The sequence below is a fragment of the Urocitellus parryii genome, chromosome 10 (assembly GCF_045843805.1).
Source record: "Urocitellus parryii isolate mUroPar1 chromosome 10, mUroPar1.hap1, whole genome shotgun sequence".
In the NCBI taxonomy this organism is placed as follows: Eukaryota; Metazoa; Chordata; class Mammalia; order Rodentia; family Sciuridae; genus Urocitellus; species Urocitellus parryii.
Window position 1 is genome coordinate 115,099,586 of NC_135540.1, and position 16,222 is coordinate 115,115,807.

Here is a 16,222-nt window from a genome sequence, read left to right on the forward strand (position 1 = left end):
TTCCTAAAACCTCAAAATACAAAACAAAATACCACATGCACAAATTCTGAATGTTAACAAATAAAAATATTTATTTTTTAGTTGTAGTTGGACACAATACATTTATTTTATTTATTTATTTTTATGTGGTGCTGAGGATTGAACCCAGGGCCTCACATGTATGTGCTAGGCGAACGCTCTACCACTGAGTCATAACCCAACGCAAAAGACAAACTATTTTGAGGAAAATTTGAATATATCAGACCACAGAGACATTACTACATTACCTGTCTTATTGTGTCCCCCTCCTGGTTACTAACTGTAATTATTTTATCTTCACCACCTAAAGCAAGCAGATTTTCTGTACTCCAACATCCACATGTGATTCTTTTGGTATGTTTTCCTAAGGAAAAAAAAAGATGATTTTTGTATAGCTACATGGAGTTCTCTAAATAAATAAATAAATAAATAAATAAATCTGTGATACCAGTCTGAAAATTTAGGTGATATGCCATGGGATTCACTAACAAAGAATTTAGAATATCTTCAAAGTAGTTAGTGTCTGCTAACTACTTACTTAGTAATAAACTTAGTAATAAACTAAGTTTATTACTAAGTTGTAAATCAAGAAAAAGGTACATAAAGTTAATGCTCTTTCCAACTTTTTATCTGAATATAAGCACATAAAAGGATATTCTGATCCTTGACAAATTTTGTTTGTTTACAACATAATAAAGCCTGTAACAATAATGTCCTTAAGAGAAGTAAATCCCAAAGCAGTGATGTCATCTTTACTTATAATCAGCTCCACAATTTACCATGGTCGGGTAAATCGTGAAGTAGAAAGAACACTCACAGTTTTAATCATTCATAATACTTCATGGTAATGCTAAGGTGAAAATATGAATGAATCTGAGTTTCTTAGCTAGTAATAGTAGATAACCACTAAGGATCAGAAACTCTCTCTGGGCTTTCCAGTCAGCACAATAACACTCTCTCTCTCTCTCTCTCTCTCTCACTCTCTCTCTCTCAAATAATAAAAGAATAATGAAATGAAAAAAATATGTACATGCTCAGTATAGATAGTTTTTTTTTTCTGAATATATTTGATTTGTGGCTGGGTGAGCCTGAGGATGTAGAACCCCCAAATATGGAGGGCCAACTGTATTCTATGGCAGGGCAAGAGCTTAGGCAGGGAGACCAACGAAGAGGAGACTACAGAAATTCAGGTGGAAAATACTAAGGCCCATGCCCTGATAGCAGCAGGAGAGGTAATGAGACAGGCAGGAATCTGGGGATATTTGGAGGTAGAAACCAGAGTTTCTGACAAATGAGACATGGAAAGTATGAGAAAGAAAAGGGTCAAGGGGATGTAAAGTTTGGCCTCACAATTTGAAATGATATGTCATCAGCAAGAAGAGGGAAGCTGTGGGTCAAGAGGGTTTTGGAGATATTAAATCTGAAGCATTTACTTGACATCTCTTTGAAGATGTTGAGGAAGCAGCTGGATGTATGAGTGTATGGTGTGGAAGAGAGATAAATTAAGGAGTTTTCAGGATACAGGGAGTATTTCAAATCAGGAGACCAGAGCACTGATGTGAAGAGAACATTCAGAGAACAGGCTGGAGAAACAGAGATTTTGCTGATTGTATAGTGGGGGACTCTGGTATACAGGGGAGGAAAAAGGACTATGTGAGGAAGGTGGAAAGATGCTCAAGACAAACTCCTTTCCTTACGCAAGAAAGGGAGAAGAAGGTCTTCCTCTTTCTTCCTATGAACCCAAAGGCCCTTTTGCTTCTAGTGCTCAGAACTCGGGTAGCCTTACCATAAAAGCCAACCTATGTCCCCACTTGTAGTGCTCAGGGCACTTTACATATTATCAACTCATTTAATTAACATTAACTCACAGTTAACATACTATGTAACTGAGATGGGAACTGTGTTACAGGAAACTGGCATCATTTGATTAAACTCTTCTAACTTGGATTCATGCATATTTGAACCAGGCAAAGCAAGAACTGCTCGTATCTAGTCTAGTTCAAGAAAAGTAAGTGCAACTTGGAACAAGGTCATAGATCCTTAGTTACTGCAAAGTGCTGACATCTCATGCAACCATCAGCTGCTATTAGAAATGGGATGGCTGGGTTTTAGAAAGCAAGTTAGAAAGAAAAGCAGAGCCACAAGTCATAGTCACCTGTGAGAAAGGCAGGTTTAAGTTTAACTCAAGGACCTAAAATCTGTAATTAATCTGCATCTCTTAAGGTCCATTTTACATAGTTATTAAATAAGGAAGTAAGCAGCATCAATATTCATATTAAATTGAAGAGCAAAATAATGTATACATGTTAAATGCCTTATTAAAAAATAATCACAGGCAATTATTTTCTTATACCATGAGTGTCACAATTTCTGGGGCTTCAAAATTAGCTGATGGGATCTACCTGCAGATAAGTGGGAAATAAAAAATGCCTACTCAAGTTGAATAGATAATTTATATGATAAATTTGATTTTTGTAACTTCAAAAATTTTAGTTTAATCTTTCAAATAGGTCAATGACATTACTGTTTAGCTGTAGAATTAAAATTAATATTAAAGAGATATATAAAGGTGAAAATAATTTGAAAGGATTAACTATCCTTGATGGAAAGGTACTCAAGTATTCTGTAGGTGCCACTACCTCTGGAGTTTAATACTTTTGTTAGTAGTAAGTTATAACTTTTTCTGGCCACCTGCATTAAGCCCAATAGTTCCACCAGTCAGCAGAATAATGTTAACTGAAAAGAACCAATACTGCATCTTCAAGGGTATTCAGAGGGCACAGGCCAGGTGACCAAAGGTGGGGATTCAAAGAGCCTGAAACTAGGTCAGACAAGAAACAAACACTCCCTAGCCACATACCTGAGGCAAACAGAACTCAGCCCAACACCTAGATTTAATTTTTTTTAAATTATAGATGTATACAAACCTTTGTTTTGTTTATTTTTTATGTGGTGCTGAGGATTGAACCCAGTGCCTCACACTTATTAGGCAAGTGCTCTACCACTGAGCCACAATCCCAACCCCCCAACACCTAGATTTAATTGGTGTTTGGACAGAGTGAGGTGTCCGAATTAGGAATCTGGATATACTTCATTCAAGCAATTTCCAAATGTTTTGGTTCACCTACTACATGGACTAAAATTGTTACATTATAACATGACTAAAGTTCACCTTGAAAGATACAAACTGGGTGAGAAAAGGACATATGGAATCCATATCATTATTGTCTTGATGCCCAAAGACATTGGCTGACCTTAACCCTGGGAAATTCTTAGTAAGCAGTGAAGAGGGATTTTCTTGTTTAACTAGCTGTGAGACTGAAGCAGGGAGGGCCTTCCTGTTACAAAATTTCCTTTGTAATATCAAGGGAATATGAGACAAAAAAATTTACATTCAGGTAAAGCAACTCAAATATTCGGCAGTGTTTCCAGCTACAACCTACCAAGGACGGGAATCTTTCGAGATGTCTGATGATTATAAATTAGCAAATTTCCTTTAATAGTTCCAACAGCCAGGAAACTTCCAGTTTTGGCCCAAAGAAGGAAAGACATTTGATCCCTGTAACATTAAGATACAAATTACTAAACAATTCACCATTATGACCTCTAAATAATCCTTTCAAAATGTACTTCATGAAATAATCTTAACCTCTGCTCAGAAGCTAAAGCATGAAATTATAACTTACTGCTTAAGGACAAAAATTAAGTGCTAAAGAAATTTTGGAGATGCTATAAGATGATCTTAGGATCAGACTCAAAATATAAATATATAATGAATGTAGACTTCTAGTTGGTTATGATATAACCTCAAATTTCATGGAATGACTCTTGATATTACTTCACTAATGATGGGTTTACCATTAATTGTTGTAAAATCTTAACGGATGATGACACTTTGTGCTTTCAAAAAGTAGTAGTAAAATAACATGATATATTGAATTGGAAAAATCACTGGGAATTTGTGACTTTAAAAAAAGATATATCTTTCTGCTGTCTCTGTCACTATTAAGAATAGCTCAGAAGCAGGTAAAAAGCACTTTTACCTGCCACCAGTTATAACATGCAATCTAAGATTCATGGGTTGGACTTTTATGTAATTCCCTGTGAAAGGTAATCAAGGACTCTTTGGAAAATAGCTCATTCCACATATTGAGAAAAGAAACCACAATGGGTCTAGATTAGCAGCTTTCAACCCCAGAACCAGCAGCATCACCTGGGAACTTATTAGAAATGCCAGATGTCAGATGCCAACCTCGAACCACTCAGTGAAAAATTTGGGCATGGATGGGTGGTGGTGGTGTTATCTGGCTATCTGTGTTTTAATAAGCCCCCTGATGCAGCTACATTTTGAACACCCCTGACAGACCATGCTCCTGTTTTCAGGAAGAGCATTCCTCCCAAGAATGTTGAGGGTAGTAATTAAAAGACAAAAGAGTAAGCTTAAAGAGGACTTCTCAAGCTAAATTAGGAGAATTTGAGCATCAAAAATTATATACTTAAGCTGGATGGGGTGCACACCCCTGTAATCCCAGCAGTTTGGGAGGCTGAGGCAGGAAGATCAAGAGTGCAAAGCCAGACTCAGCAAAAGGGAGGTGCAAGCAACTCAGTGAGACCCTGTCTCTAAATAAAATACAAAATGGGGCTGGGATGTGGCTCAGGGTTGAGTGCCTGTGAGTTCAATCTCCAGTACCCCCCACCCTGCCTCAAATTATATACTTGATACAAGTTTGTAAAAGGTCATAAAACTATGATAAGAATATGAAAAGTTAGTTTTAATAACATGTGAATATGACAAAATGTTTAGTTAAAAATCAATTTCAGTAAGTAAAGGGAGTGCTAATATACCAGACTGCTGGGTTCTTCTATTAACTATATATTTTATAAAAGACAAATATGAATTTTTCTCTACCTGTTTAAGCAGGTGTAGCAGCCATGTGACTGTCTCTCAGATCTCTGGCTGCAGAGTGTAACGGATCTAGGGCCCAGCTGCTCAGCACTGGAGCTATGCTTTGCCATGGACTGTTTCTAGATAATGACTGAACAAGACAGGGATACTCCAAGGCCCATTCCTGGAGACCCAGGACTCCTTAGCTTCAAAGATTCCCCCTACGCCCAGCTGAACTGTCTCAGAACTATGCTACAATCAAAGATATCTCTACTCATCCTTCCTTCCCTCTCTTTCCCTAGGGCTAGATATGCACTGGGGTCTCACGGCTCTTCTAATGTCTTCTCCCCCCCCCGCCCCAAGTCCTCTCATAGGTGTTCCCTTAGTAAATCTCTTATCCAGTTAATGACATCTCGGAATCTGTTTCTCAGATCACATGAATAAAAGGAACTGTGAGCGAGTTAAATAGTAACAGACAAGAGGGCATGTGTAATAAGAACAAGGTCTGATCAGCATCAGGAGTCATGTAACACTGGTCTATTCAACAGTCGATCAGAACCAACCATCACACAACCACCCCCTATAAAGAGGGTAAACAGGGAGTTCTAAGAAAATCAAGGAACTGGATATCCTGAAACGAAGAGCTCACTGAACTTCTCTTAGGAGATAAGGTCTCTAGAGGGGCCTATAATTTATAAAAAGATAAAACATACATAAATTCCCAATAATATTAACAGATCATGCCAATGTAGAATAGTCTTATGTTATCTATGGTCAAGAAAAACTTCAAACAGTAATCACTTGAGTGGGGCATGTAGCTTAGTGATAGAGCATTTGGCTAGAATGTATACCCCAGTACTAGGGGGGGAAAAAAAGACAGGTAATTCTAGAGAAATGCACAGACTACAAAACCCTGCAACTTCTATGGAAGGTATGGGTTTAGAAGAATCTTACTGATGATATGATAACCGAAGATCAATTAGAAAACAGACTAAGCAGGATAACCAGTAGTCAGGGCTGTGTTGCCTTGGGAGAGGCAACCATGTGCCACGATCTAGCCAAGAATGGGTTGGTTGATGAACCAGATGTTTTATGTAGGGTTCTCTCTGGAAAGATGGCTGTATCTCAATTATCTAACTGATTACTGCTGTAGGCCAGTATCAGAGTAAATACTGGTTTAATCCTAAGAAGATATAAAAATATAGACAGCAAAAATGAAGAAATGATGTTAAAACAGTTTTTTTAGTTAAGTAGTATCATAGTAAGTTTTTAATAATCCTATTTGAATTTTGTGTTTTGTATACTGTTTAAAGGTATTTGAAGTGCTCAAAAGAATAATTTCAGATCAAATTTGTAGATGGAATCTAAAATACTTAAGGGCATATAAGTTGAAAAAAAAAACATTTACAAAATTTTGATATTCCAACTTAAGAGTTTCACTTTAACACACATACATACACAGGATTTGCCTTTACATAAATATCAAAAGGTAGCAGCTATATATTTGTATATATAAAAGTTGTTTAGACATTAAATATTAATACCAAGAGCAAAAATCCTAAATTTTATCTTAATGACAATTACAATAACATCTACCATTTCTGCAGGTCTTAATTTCATGCCTGGCCATAACACTCATTTAAACATCACAACAACCCTGAGATGATGTGGGGAAATGAACTCTGTTTATAAACATTCCCTTGAGTGAAAGTGTGACAGGACAGAGTGTGTAAAATCTTTCTTTTTTTTGGGGGGGGGTACCAGGGGATGGAATTCAGGGGCACTCAACCACTGAGCCACATCCCCAGCCCTATTTTATATTTTACAGAGTCTCACTGAGTTCCTTAGCATCTTGCTTTTACTGAGGCTGGCTTTGAGCCCTCGATCCTCCTGCCTCAGCCTCCCAAGCCACTGGGATTTCAGGTGTGCATCACCTCGCCTGGCTGAGTATGTAAAATCTTTCTGAAAAGGGATGCAAACCCAAGTGCAAAGGGACAGGGCAAAAGACAAAGGTTCTTAGACCTAGTGAGACTTGACACTGGGTAGAAAGTATCTTCTATAGCTCTGTGGCTCAAGAGCCACTTTGTAGGGTCAAAGGACACTGCACTGAAGTTATGTCTGGTCTGGCTCTGCAAAGCCAACCTGCTTCCTCTGGTTCTGTTATTCCCTAGTAAATAAGCTGGAAATTTATAATTTAAATTTACACTGTTGTGTGTGATCTCTTCCTGCCCGCCTGCAGGGCACATGAAGCCATCAAGCAGATATCATACCCATTCCATAAAGAAGAAATTGAGGCTTAGAAATAAAGCAACTTGTCCCAGGTCAACATGATGAAGTTTTAGTTGCAAATACAGGCAAGTTTTTCTTTTCCATATGGTAAAAAGTGTTTTCTATTTTAGCAGGGTGTGTGATTTATTCTCTCTACTTTAGAGTTTCTTCACTTGGGAGCAGCCCAACCTTTTACCCCATCCTTCACCTGGTGGGACCGGCAATACCATGTATGGCCTTCTCTGCTTCATTCAGAGACCTTCTGAATGGTCACTGGTGGTAAAAAGGGCCTTACTCTTTTCTCTGACATGACTGCTGTGAAGAATAATAAAAGTGATTCTGACTTCAAATGAAGTCAATACAGAGAAAGGAAGAGCTGAGAGATGGAGAGTCTGGACTGCATTATTAGAACGCCCATAGACAGCTATCCCTGCAGCCAACTCCATCTCCAGATTTTCCCATATATATGTGATTTCAAATATCTTTGTGATTTTTTATGTTTTTCATTGAAAGCAACTTTTCAGAAGCTATTTCCATTTTATAATTATAACAACTTTGTTTTAATAAGCTGGTTTAGGTTAGGATTATAGAATAATAATAACAATGAAATGAGATTTTTCATTTATAAGAAAGTCACTCAAGTCATCTTTAAAATGAACTGCTGGCATCAAACTTATAGATAATCATGTTTCTAAGTGAAGATTAACAAAATAAAAATGTTGGGAAATGCTATTACCCTGATTTGGTCAGTGCATGCATTGTATGCTTGTGTTGAAATTTCATGCTATACTCCAATAATATGTTCAATTAATCGATGTTAGTCAAAAAATAAAGTAAAACCAAAGAACTGAGATCACCACTTAACATAAATAAAGAAAAAAAGAAATAAAGAAGGAAGGAAAGAAAGAAAGAGGAAGAAAGAAAGAAAGAAAGATAGGTAGGTAGGTAGGTAGGTTGGTTGGTTGGTTATCCTTACCTAATGCCACTGTCTAGTTGGCTGGTTTTATTTGTGTTGGCATCCCAGAGATAAATGGAGCTGGATTTCTCAGCAATCACTGCTAGGATATCTCCATCTTTATCCCAATCCATGGCAACACAGTTACTTTTTTTAAAAAAAGAGAGAGAGCAAAACATTTCTGTACATTTTTCTTAAGTAGGGGGAAAGAAATTGAAAGACCTATTTGTGACTTTTGTTTACCACAAAACCATTCAATCTATTTTGAACAGGTCATAAATTCCAAAATGAGAAATGTAACTCTCTATTGACTGTTTAGCTAATACTAACTTCAGATTTTTGTTGAAAATTTTAATTTTATTATTAATACCATTTTAATTTAATATAATGACACCTAAAGAATTAACAGATTTTCTTGAATCCTATAAAGAATCTGGCCTTCTGGGAAAACATACTCATCAAACACCTCCATAACATCACACCTAGAATCAACAGATAATTGTTATAATCAAGTTTTGAAAGTTTGTTTCAGATTTACAGAGAGATAAAGAAGGCACTGATAAGAAATGAAGTTATGTATAAAGAAGTTGAAAATAAAGTAGATCAAGGTCACAAACAATGTGAAGACTGAATTCTGAAGTGGTAAGAAATGTTATTTTCATTTTATATCTTGATAGAATAAGAATAATGATTTACTTTAGGTCACAACAGAGTTATAAACTGTAAATGCTCTATTTCATATGATTCTTTGTTTAAGATTATTCCAAAATGTTTGCTATAATTAAAAATTTTTTTTTTTGTAGATTTAGATGGACAGCATGCCTTTATTTGTTTATTTTTACTTGGTGCTGAGGATCAAACCCAGTGCCTCACATGTGGTAGGCAAGTGCTCTGCCACTGAGCTACAGCCCTAACCCATTTGCTATAATTTTAAAACTTTGAAATTCATTAAATTCTTAAGAAAATAGAACTTTTCTTCCCTAATGCTATTTTTCATGTTGATGCTCTTTGCTCTTGGGTATTGGCTAAGGTATGTTTTGATTTACATTTAAGTTGGGGATTACTTCTTTAAAATTTTTTTTCTTAGTTATAGGTGGACACAATATCTTTTATTTTATTTTTAATTATTTTATGTGGTGCTAAGGCTTGAATTCAATGTCTCACACGTATTAGGCAAGTGCTCTACCACAGAACCACAATACCAACCCCTTAAGATTTTAATTTTCCATAACATCCTTAGAAATCTTGGAAGTATAGAAGAGGGAAGCTTTAACATTGTTGATAAAATCACCTGCCCATTAAAGACTTAATGTATAATAGCAATTTATTTATCTGGAGATCATTTTTGATCAAATTCAACTATCATAAATACAGCAAAAGAATTCAGAAGAAATGATGCCATTGTGTAACCAAACCTGATGTCAGAGATTAGGCCTATTAAGCCCATGTGATTTACTTGAAAAACGTTTTTCACGGAGTGTCTTATTTTAGACATAAAGACCATGTGACTGCTCTGACCTCTTGTTTCCCAGATTGTAGAAATCAGAATCAACAACTGAGAGAATTGCGAATTCCAAAATGGTAGCTCACTAGGTGAGTGAGGCAGAGCAGGAGGTGTGAAAGGCTGAGACCAAGAGAAATAAAACTACCTGGTTTGCAAAAATGGTCAATAAACCACAGAAAACAGATGTGAATTTTAAAAGCATAGAAGCAAAAGGCCATTTCCGTGAAGGACTCTACACATACATACATAATCTTAACTACCAAGACTATCCGCAGAATAACTGATACAGGTAACGATTACAGTGAATCATTAAAAATGCCTAAATCGGTGCTGGGGTTGTGGCTCAGCGGTAGAGTGCTTGCCTTGAATGTGTGAGGCCCTGGGTTCGATCCTCAGCACCACATAAAAATAAATAAATAAAATAAAGATATTGTGTTCAACTACAACTAAAAAATAAATGTAAAAAAATGCCTATATTATACTTATGATTTCCTGAAAATGGATAAAAGCATGTGGAAAGTAACTATTTTCCAACTTATTGGAAAGAAAATTACTAAAATAGATGCAGGCTGGGCATCTCTAATCAGAAAATCCTTATTTTGGACTCATTTATGATTCTGCATATCTCATTAACTACTATATCATAAAATAAATTCTTTTGGGGCTCCAGTTGTGCAACCAGTTAGCATGCAGTAATTAGATGAAAACAAATTCCTCTGTAAATGGAGAAGGCAAAAGATGAGGATTATATAATTTTATTTGATTATAGTTTTAAGAAAGTACTATGTTTTTTAAAAAAATCTTTTCAGCAAATTAAAGATATATATATTTTAGGCAACAAAGCTTGTACTTACCCAGGTAAGTTAATTTCACTTTTTTTTTGGCCATGGCGATCAAAGATTTTCACTGTATGATCAGCTCTGGAAACAATTAGAATATGAAGACATGATTTGATTATTTCTTTTATTTATCTAAGTATATAAAAAAATTAATCTGCCACTCAAGTGATTTCAGCATTCTTTCATGGTACTTTCGTAATTTGTATCTAAAAAGTTATTGCCAGAGAAAAGGTTCTATGAACTGTGATGTTAACAGAGAGAAAATATTCATTTTCCCCCCATACTACAGTCACACAAGAACCTCTACTGGTAGAACAGGAGGTTTGGTTATATGGGCATAATAGAATTACTTAAAACATTTACTGGTTCTTACCCTGTTGCTGCAAGATAGTTTCCTGATGATTTTTGCCAGGTAAACAGTATCGGTGAGCCAAGCCACGTCTTTTCTAGTAGAGAGAAAACACGCTAAAAAATAAACACAATTTTTATATTTTTAAAACATATACAATAAAGTGTTGGTCAGAAAATATGTCAAAATGTGATCATGAAAACAGTAGGATAAAGGTTGGTGAAATCTTATGTTAGTGCTTATCCCTGCCTCCTTTCCCCCAAAAAAGCAATAAAAACACAAAAGAAAACACACTAAAACACAACCAAACACAAGTGGTTAATACAGTATGGGCCTCAATGTATAAGAGAATATTTATTATAAAACTTTTTCCTTTTTTTTTTTCTTTTCTGAGATGAATTTTCCTAAGTTGTCCAGGCTGACCTTGAACTTGTGATCATCCTGATGATAGGAGTGCACCACTGCACCAGGCTAGCCTTTTTAAAAATATTTTTAAATGTTAAATTTACAAAAATATGTAATTTAAATTTTATAGATGATAGAGATTAAAATAACTTAAGTTTGAATTTAGTTGATTATCCATTGAACTCTTGGGAATTATATTTAACAAAATTGCTTTTTGAAAAAACATAAATGATTTTTAAGATAGACATAAAAATGTCTATATTTTTCTTTCTTTATTCTCTCACTACCTTATGTTTACTTCATTATTAAGTGTTTAACTTGGCTACTTGGTGGACAGTATATCAATTGAAAAATTTTCATTTGTCTAATCTAGAAGTGGTGTGTCAAATATGGAAGCCACAAACCACAGGTAACTATTGAGGATTTGTAATATGGGTAATCCAAATTTACATGTGATATAAGCTTAAAATACACATCAGATTTCAAAGAGTATGAAAAAAGATTGCAAACTATCTCATTGATAATTTTTATATTGACTACATGCTGAAATAACATTTTAGATATACCAGGCAAGATAAAAACATATTACTAAAATTAGTTTTATCCATTTCTTTGTCATTTTTCTTAAATATTTAGTTTTTAGTTGTAGTTGGACACAATACTTTTGTTATACATGTATTTTTATGTGGTGCTGAGGATCGAACCCAGAGTCTCGCTGGTGCGAGGCGAGTGCTCCACCGCTGAGCCACAACCCCAGCCCTTCTTTCTAATTTTTAATGTGGCTACTAAAAATTTGAAATTACATTGACTCACATTATACTAACTATCAAACAGTGCTGATCTAGGAACATAAACTTGAGTGAAAAATTAGATTTTAATACTAAGTTACAGATTAAACAATGATGCCCTTGTTCTACGCATACTATCACTACCCCTACTATTACTGCAGGAAACACGAATCAGTGCAACACAAAACTTTCAATCCTCTGAACACCAGTGAGCATTTCCTATGCCAAAGACAAGAGGAAATACATCTCTATTAAAAGCAGGAACCTGCTAAATCATTCAGGTTTGGTAGTGCATGGAGACTCATGAAGGGGTAAACAAGGGTATTTATAAAGTTTTACTTTTGCAACTTGTGACTGCATTAGCTGGAAAACCCTTTATACTAGCAAGGAGTCCTTAAATTTGAACTTTATTACTTTATGGCAGACCTGCCTCTGGCTGTGATCTTACACATTATTTTTCTTCTGTGGAGCTCTATAGATACTCTAAGTACAATGCAGAGGAAAAAGTACTAGCTTCACAACCAAAAAACCAAGATTTAAATTTTATTTCTCGCTTATTAACCGTGGGACTTTAAAGCAAGTCACTGAAATTACTTCAAGCATAGAATTCTCAACTGTAAATCGAGAATACTTCCTTACTTCTAATACTTCATAAATTGTGAAGTATTAGAAAGTATTAGCTTTAGAAATATGAGTTATGATCACCAATCTGTCAATTCCAATTTCCACGCTAATAGCCACAAAGAAGGGTTGGACATCTAAATCAATTTTAAATTGAGCCTTCCAGGTCTTTGACAGAGGAGGACGGAGGTATTGCTGCGGTAAATCGAAGGGTGAGGCAGCTGTAGCCAGTGATCGGGGAATGGGGATTATGAGAAGCCCAAGACTAGAAAACCTGCGTGCAGAGGATGATGCGCCCGAGACGTGCGCGTGGGGGTGCTGATTTCTTGGTGAATAAAGTGCTCTCGCTACCAGGCAATCTGTAAATTGGACCAGTCACCGGCGATGCAATTTAAGACTATTCTTTCGGAGGCTTTTCATTCTTTTTAGGTCGCTGAGCAGCTGCACGGCTTGCCAGGGGATTAGCCCCACGAAATGATGTAGATCATGATACCCGACTGAGTCAACTTCACCGTGGCCCCCTCTTTCCTCCGTGAAGTTCGGGTGTCTTCAGACCCAGTCTGCTCATTAGAAGCCGTGGCGGGGTTCTCTCTTCCCGCACCTCTACTCGGTTCGCGGCTCCAGCAGAGAGAGGCCTCTCTCCCCGCCTTCTTCTCTGCTGTTTTCTTTTCTTTCCCCTGCTTCCTTCAATTTCGCCCCTGCCCTCCCCATAACTCCAGAGAAGGGAAGGGGGCACAGACCCTCTCCTCGCTGGGACGCTTAGAGGGTCTGATGAAGGGTCAGCGGTCGCGTCTTCCCACCCCCAGGATTTGTAAGTTACTTACCTTCATCTCAAAGCTCCAGCAGCCGCGCGATTTAGAAAGTGCGCAGGCGCACTGGGTCTCCTTCTAGAGGGCTACCGCGTTCCCGTCACCCAGGAGACCGAGCGAGCAGCGACCAATCCGCGAGCTCCATATGAGGGCGGGGCCAGGGGGGCGGGGACTCGAAGGAGCCCACCACTTGGGGAAAGGTGGGAGATGTGGCTTGGGTCACATGACATGGGCGGAGTTAAGTCCCTAGAAGTTGGGCGTCCCGGGGTCTTGCAGTGACTCCTCTTCCTGCCTGGGCTCTGATTGGGTGAAATCCAGAGACTCGTCCCGGGGAGGCGGGCTCTGTGAGCCCTGGAATGCTGCTGCTTCTGAACCGCCAGTGACTGAAAACCCGGGGTAAGCAGAAGGGGAGCAGAGAGAGAAGTTAAAGCCGGATAGGGAAGGGTCGGGGAAGAAAGAAAAGAAAAAGAGAAACAAAACATTGGCTAATAGGAAGGAATTGTCTCATGGGCCAAATATTCCTACACAGTCCATCCAAAAGGCAGACTCTTTCAGGAAATAGAAATAGAGGGGTTCTTTCAAACTTATTCAAGAGATCAGCATTACACCAATACGAAACCCAAACAAAACCATAATAAGAAACACACACACACACACACACACACACACATACACTGGGGATTGAACCGAGGGATGTTTTACCAATGAACTACATCGCCTGTCCTTTCTTTTCTTTTCTTTCTTTCTTTCTTTCTTTCTTTCTTTCTTTCTTTCTTTCTTTCTTTTTTTTTTTTTTTTTTTTTTTGAGACAGGGTCTCACTAAGTTGTTAAGTATCTAAGGGTCTCACTAAGTTGCTGAGTATCTATGTTGCTGAGGCTGACCTGGAACTTGCAGTTCTCCTGCCTCTGCCTCCTGACTTGCTGGGATTACAGGTGTATATCACCATGCCTGATTCAGGCCAGTATTTCTTATGAATATAAATGCAAAATTCTCAATACAATATTAGCAAGTTGAATCCAACAATGTACAAAAAGTGTTATATGCCATAATTAAGTGGAATTTATCTCAGGTATGCAAAACTGATTCCACAAAGGAGAGCAATTGATTTAATCCATATTGACAGGTTAAAGAAAAATCATATGATCAAAATATTAGTAGATGCCAAAAAAGTGTTTGGGAACATCTAATATCCATTCATTAAAATTTTTAATAAACTAGGAATTGAAGGGAATTTCCAACTTAATAAAGAAAGTTATCCATGCCCCCCCACACCCCAGCTGTCAACATAGTGATGAGAAACCTGAACTTTCCTAAGGTCAGGAACAAGGCAATGATATCTCCTCTTGCCCCCCATTTCAACTTCATAATGGCAGTGCTGGCTAATTCAATAAGAAAAGAAATAAAGGGTAGACGGGAAAAGAAGAAAAATACGTGTCTTTCTTTGCAGATGATGTGATTGTCTGTATAGATAATCTGAAAGAATGGACAAAAACCAAACCAAAACAAAAAACCTAAACTAAAAATACACCCTGAATTAATAATCGATTATAGCAAGGTTTCAGAATACAATGTTAATCACTTTCCTACATATTAGCAATGAACAAATTGAATTTGAAATTAAAAACAATACTATTAGCACCTCTGAAATGAAATACATGGCTATAAATCTAACAAAATATGTGCAAGATCTATATGAAGAAAATGGATTGATGAAAGATATAAAAGAATAACTAAATAGAGAGTCCATGTTCATGAATAGGAAGACTCAGAATTGTTAGATGTCACTTTTCCCTAACATGATCTACAGATTCAGTGCAATCTCAATCAAAAATCCCAGGGAGTTGCTTTGTGAATGAACTAATTCTAAAGATAATAGGGAGAGGCAAAAGGCTCAGAATAGTTAACTGGAAGGGGAATAGTAAAATTGGAAGACTGATACTACCTGACCTCAAGAGTTAAGTGTAGAGCTATAGTAACCAAGAGAGTGTGGTATTGGTGAAAGGATAGACAAATAGGTCAATAGAACATGGTAGCCCAGAAAAGATCCTCATAATTTAGTCACTGATCTATGAAGGCAATATAATGGAGCAATAATATTCTTTTCAACATATAGTGCTGAAACAACTGGATATCTACAAGCAAGATAAAGAATCTAGACACAGATCTGTCACAAATATTAACCCCAAATGGAACACAAGCCTAAATGTTAAATGCAAAACTATAAAACTCCTAGAAGATAATATGGGAGAAAATTTAGATGATCTTGGGTATAATTATGATTTTTTAGATACAACACCAAAGTCATGATCCAAGAAAGAAATAATAACATACTGGATTTCATTAAAATTAAAAAATAAACTCTGCTAAAGACCATGTTAAAAGAATGGGAAGACAAACCACAGACTGGGAGAAAATATTTGCAAAATACACATTAATAAAGGATTGTTATAAAAAATGTTTAAAGAACTCTCAAAACCTAGCAATAAGAAAATAAATAACCTGATTTTAAAGTGTGTTAAAGACCTGAACAGACACTTCACTAAATAAGACATCCAGATAACAAAGACTAAAAAAATGTTGTCATTGGAGCTGGTTGTGGTGGTGCATGCCTGTAATCCCAGCAGCTCAAGAGGCTGAAATGGGAGGATCATGAGTTCAAAGCCAGCCTCTGCAATGGTGAGGCGCTAGGCAACTTAATGAGACCCTGTCTCTAAATAAAATACAAAATAGGGCTGGGGATGTGGCTCAGCAGAGTGCCCCCAGTGCCAAAAAAAAAAAAA

The 16,222-nt window shown here is 36.8% G+C and overlaps 1 protein-coding gene across 1 annotated transcript in view; it reads right to left on the reverse strand.

Moving 5' to 3' along the window:
• Positions 1-13,492, reverse strand: part of Wdr19 (WD repeat domain 19) — a 71,985-nt gene extending 58,493 nt beyond the window's left edge. The window contains exons 1-6 of the mRNA XM_026387374.2: positions 13,457-13,492; positions 10,843-10,934; positions 10,485-10,550; positions 8,148-8,273; positions 3,462-3,577; positions 267-382 (exon numbers count right to left, since the gene is read on the reverse strand). Of these exons, the coding sequence (XP_026243159.2) occupies positions 267-382; positions 3,462-3,577; positions 8,148-8,273; positions 10,485-10,550; positions 10,843-10,934; positions 13,457-13,462 (522 nt within the window). The 5' untranslated portion in view covers positions 13,463-13,492. The remainder of the gene's footprint in view (positions 1-266; positions 383-3,461; positions 3,578-8,147; positions 8,274-10,484; positions 10,551-10,842; positions 10,935-13,456) is intronic.
• Between the last annotated feature and the right edge of the window lie 2,730 nt (positions 13,493-16,222).